Source organism: Myotis davidii, unplaced genomic scaffold (genome assembly GCF_000327345.1).
Source record: "Myotis davidii unplaced genomic scaffold, ASM32734v1 scaffold255, whole genome shotgun sequence".
Lineage (NCBI taxonomy): Eukaryota > Metazoa > Chordata > Mammalia > Chiroptera > Vespertilionidae > Myotis > Myotis davidii.
This window is the reverse complement of record NW_006286238.1, coordinates 35,967-39,738: the sequence shown is the minus strand read 5'-3', so window position 1 is coordinate 39,738 and position 3,772 is coordinate 35,967. Positions and strand designations below refer to the sequence as shown.

General features: G+C 47.0%; 1 protein-coding gene across 1 annotated transcript in view; it reads left to right on the top strand.

Moving 5' to 3' along the window:
* The window catches only part of LOC102766137 (zinc finger protein OZF), a 19,403-nt gene that overhangs the window by 6,541 nt on the left and 9,090 nt on the right, over window positions 1-3,772 (top strand). Inside the window, exon 4 of the mRNA XM_015559901.1 lies at window positions 2-1,051. Within this exon, the coding sequence (XP_015415387.1) occupies window positions 2-1,051 (1,050 nt within the window). The remainder of the gene's footprint in view (window position 1; window positions 1,052-3,772) is intronic.

The window sequence follows — 3,772 nt, the reverse complement described above, 5'->3', positions numbered from 1 at the left end:
GCCTTACAGGTGCAGCGAATGTGGGAAAACCTTTAGACGAAACTATAACCTCCATCAACATAGGAAAGTTCACACTGGAGAAAAGCTATATGAGTGTCGTGACTGTGGGAAGTCTTTCATCCAGAACTCTAGCCTCACTGAACACCAGAGATGTCACACTGGAGAAAAGCCATATGAGTGCAGTGTGTGTGGGAAATGCTTTGGACAACGCTGGAGTCTTACTCAACACCGTCAAGTTCATTCAGGAAAAAATCCTTTTGAGTGTAGTGAATGTGGGAAATCTTTTAACCGCAAATCCCAACTTATCAGACACAAGACTGTTCACACTGGAGAAAAGCCGTATGCATGTTGTGTCCGTGGAGATTCTTTTAGCCTAAGTTCTGCCCTCATTCAACACCAGAAAGTTCACACTGGAGAAAAGCCATATGAGTGTAGTGATTGTGGAAAGTCCTTCACTTGTAGCTCTAAGCTCATTGAGCACCACAGAGGTCACACGGGTGAAAGGCCTTACGAGTGCAGGAAATGTGGGCAATCTTTTAGGCGCAAAGATTACCTCCTGAACCATGAGAGAGTTCACTCTGGAGAAAAGCCTTATGAATGCAGTGAATGTGGTAAAACCTTTGGAAGAAAGTATAACCTCTTCCAACATAGGAAAGTTCACACAGGAGAAAAGCCATATGGCTGTAGTGACTGCGGGAAGTCATTCAGCCTAAAAGGTAGCCTCACTGAACACCAGAGGTGTCACACTGGAGAAAAGCCATATGAGTGCAGTGAATGTGGAAAGTTCTTCACTGAAAGCACTGCTCTCAGTAAACACCACAGAGTTCACACTGGAGAAAAGCCACATGAGTGTAGAGATTGTGGGAAGTCCTTCAGGCGAATCTCTATTCTCACAGAGCACCGGAGAGTTCACACTGGAGAAAAGCCATATGTGTGTAGTGACTGTGGGAAGTCCTTCAGACAGAGTTCTACCTTGACACGGCACCGGAGAGTTCATACCGGAGAGAAACCTTATGAGTGTAGTGCATGTGGGAAGTCTACAGAGTTCACAGTAGTTAAAAGCCTTATGAGTGAATGGGGGAACCATTTTGGACAATTTTTTTGGTTAATCCTCACCCAAGGATATTTTTTCCATTGCTTTTCAAAGAGGGTGGAAGGCGAGGAGGGAGGGAGAGAGAGAAACATCAGTGTGGAAGGGAAACATCGACTGGTTGCCTCCTGCACATACTCCCACTGGATTGGTGGTGGGGATGAAACCCACGGCTCTTTAATATGCAGACTGATGATCTAATCACTGAGCAACACTGTATGAGACTGGACAATTTTCTAAATTATGGTTTTACAAAGGAAGTAGAAAGACACATTGATTTATTGTCCACTTGTTTATGCATTCATTATTTGACCCCTTTATGTGCCCAGATTGAAGATCAAAATCACAACTTTGGTGTATAAAATAACGTTTTTATCAACTGAACGATGCAGTCAGGACTGGACAAATCTTTTTTTCTCTTAATCCTCACCTAAGCATATTTTTTCCATTAAAATAAAAATTTAAAGAAAAAAAAATATATGTTATTGATTTCAGAGAGGCAGAAACATCAATAATGAGAGAGAATCATTGATTGGCTGTGTCCTGCATGCCCCACATGGAATTGAGCCCATAACCCGGGCATGTGCCCCAACTTGGAATCAAACCATGACCTCCTGGTTCATAGGTCAACGATCAACCACTGAGCCCCGCCAGCCAGGCTCCATTGATTTTTTCAGAGTGTGTGGAAGGGATGGGTAGAGACTGAGAGAAACATCCATGTGAGACGTATGCATGAATTGGCTGCCTCCTGCATGCACCCTAACCAGGGCCTGCAACTGAGATATGTGCCCTTGACCGGAAATGAACCTGACACCCTCCAGTCCACGGGCTAGACAATCTTTAACCTCATTTGATACAGGAAAGCTCACTCTGGAGAAATGCCTTATCAGCACAGTGACTGTGGGCAGATTCTTTAAGACAAAGTTCCAACCTTATTCAACAGCAGAGAGTTTGTTCTGGATAAAGGCATTATGTATGTGGTGGATGAGGGAAATCCTTTAGCCCTTCCTCTAGCCCAGTGGTTCTCAACCTTCCTAATGCCGCGACCCTTTAATACAGTTCCTCATGTTGTGGTGACCCCCAATTTCATTGTTACAAATTGAACATAGTGAAAGCATAGTGATTAATCACAAAAACAATATGGAATTATATATGTGTTTCCCGATGATCTTAGGCGACCCCTGTGAAAGGGTCATTCGACCCCCAAAGGGGTCGTGACCCACAGGTTGAGAACCGCTGGTCTAGGATTAGCATCGCTGTTCTGTTATCTGTACCCGTAGCAATGCTTTCCTTCCACTGATGCAGCTGTTCCCCTTCCCTTTCTCATAAATGCCCATTACCTCTACCTCCCAATGGGAACACTATTTTGGCTTCTGCCTGAATCAGTGCTTCCCAAGTAGCTATTATGGATCTCAAATAAATGCTTGTACCTGGCTTTGAAAGGCCTGAACCAGAATCAAACCCACAACCTTTTGGCAGAGGGGAGGTTGCTCCAACTAACTGAGCCACCAGCCAAGGCCAAAAGGCAACTAGTTTTTGGGTTAACAAGAGGAAGCACTCCAGTTAGTCCCTTGCTTCAGAGAGCCCCAACCTCCTGCCCCCTCCTTCCACTCCACAGCCCTGTCCGGAGACAATTCTCTTACCCCTGACCCAACTGAATCTCACAAAACTGCCTGAAAGCTCCCCTCTACACATCGTTAAAAAAACAAGGAAATCGGCCCTGCCAGAGTGGCTCAGTGGTTGAGCCTCAACCTATGAACCAGGAGGTCAAGGTTTGATTCTGGGTCAGGGCACAGACCCGGGCTGCAGGCTGGATCCCAGTGTGGGTCGTGCAGGAGGCAGCCAGTCAATGATTCTCTCTCATCATTGATGTTTCTATCTCCCTCTCCCTCTTTTCCTCTCTGAAATCAATTTTAAAAGTATATAAAAAACTCACTTTCTGCCCTGGCCGGTTTGGCTTGGTGGATAGAGCACTGGCCTGCAGACTGAAGGGTCCCAGGTTCGATTCCACTCAAGGGCACATGCTCAGGTTGTTGGTTCCATCCCCAGTGGGGGGCGTGCAGGAGGCAGCCAATGATGATTCTCATCATTGATGTTTCTATCTCCCTCTTCCTTCCTCTCTGAAATCAATAAAAATATCTTAAAAAAACAAAACTCACTTTCTAAAATAGTGGCCTCCTCTTGACCGGAATCGAACCCGGGACCCTTGAGTCCGCAGGCCCACTCTCTATCCACTGAGCCAAACCGGTTCGGCAATAAAATATATTTTAAAAAAATAATAAAATAGTGGCCTCCTAACCAAAAACCAATCCGGAGCGGGCCCTGGCATTTCACGTGGCACTCTTGTGTCCTGGAGCTTTGGGGACTATCTCAGGGAATATATCTCGAAATATTTCTTCCATCCCTAGAGCTCACTCCTCAAAGATCTGGGCCTCCAGGCTCCATTTCCCAAAGCTCTCCTGGGTACCAGGGCGCCAGCTCCAGGCTGCAGCCCTGCAGGGACTACATTACCCAGAGGCCTCCGCGCTGGGGGCGCGGAACACGCCTGGGCGGACAGACTACATTACCCAGAGCCCTTCGCGCCGCACGCTGGGAGTGCGGGACATGTCTGGGCGGGCGGACTACATTACCCAGAGGCCTCCGCGCTGGGCGCTGCAGACGCGGAACATGCCTGGGCTGGCA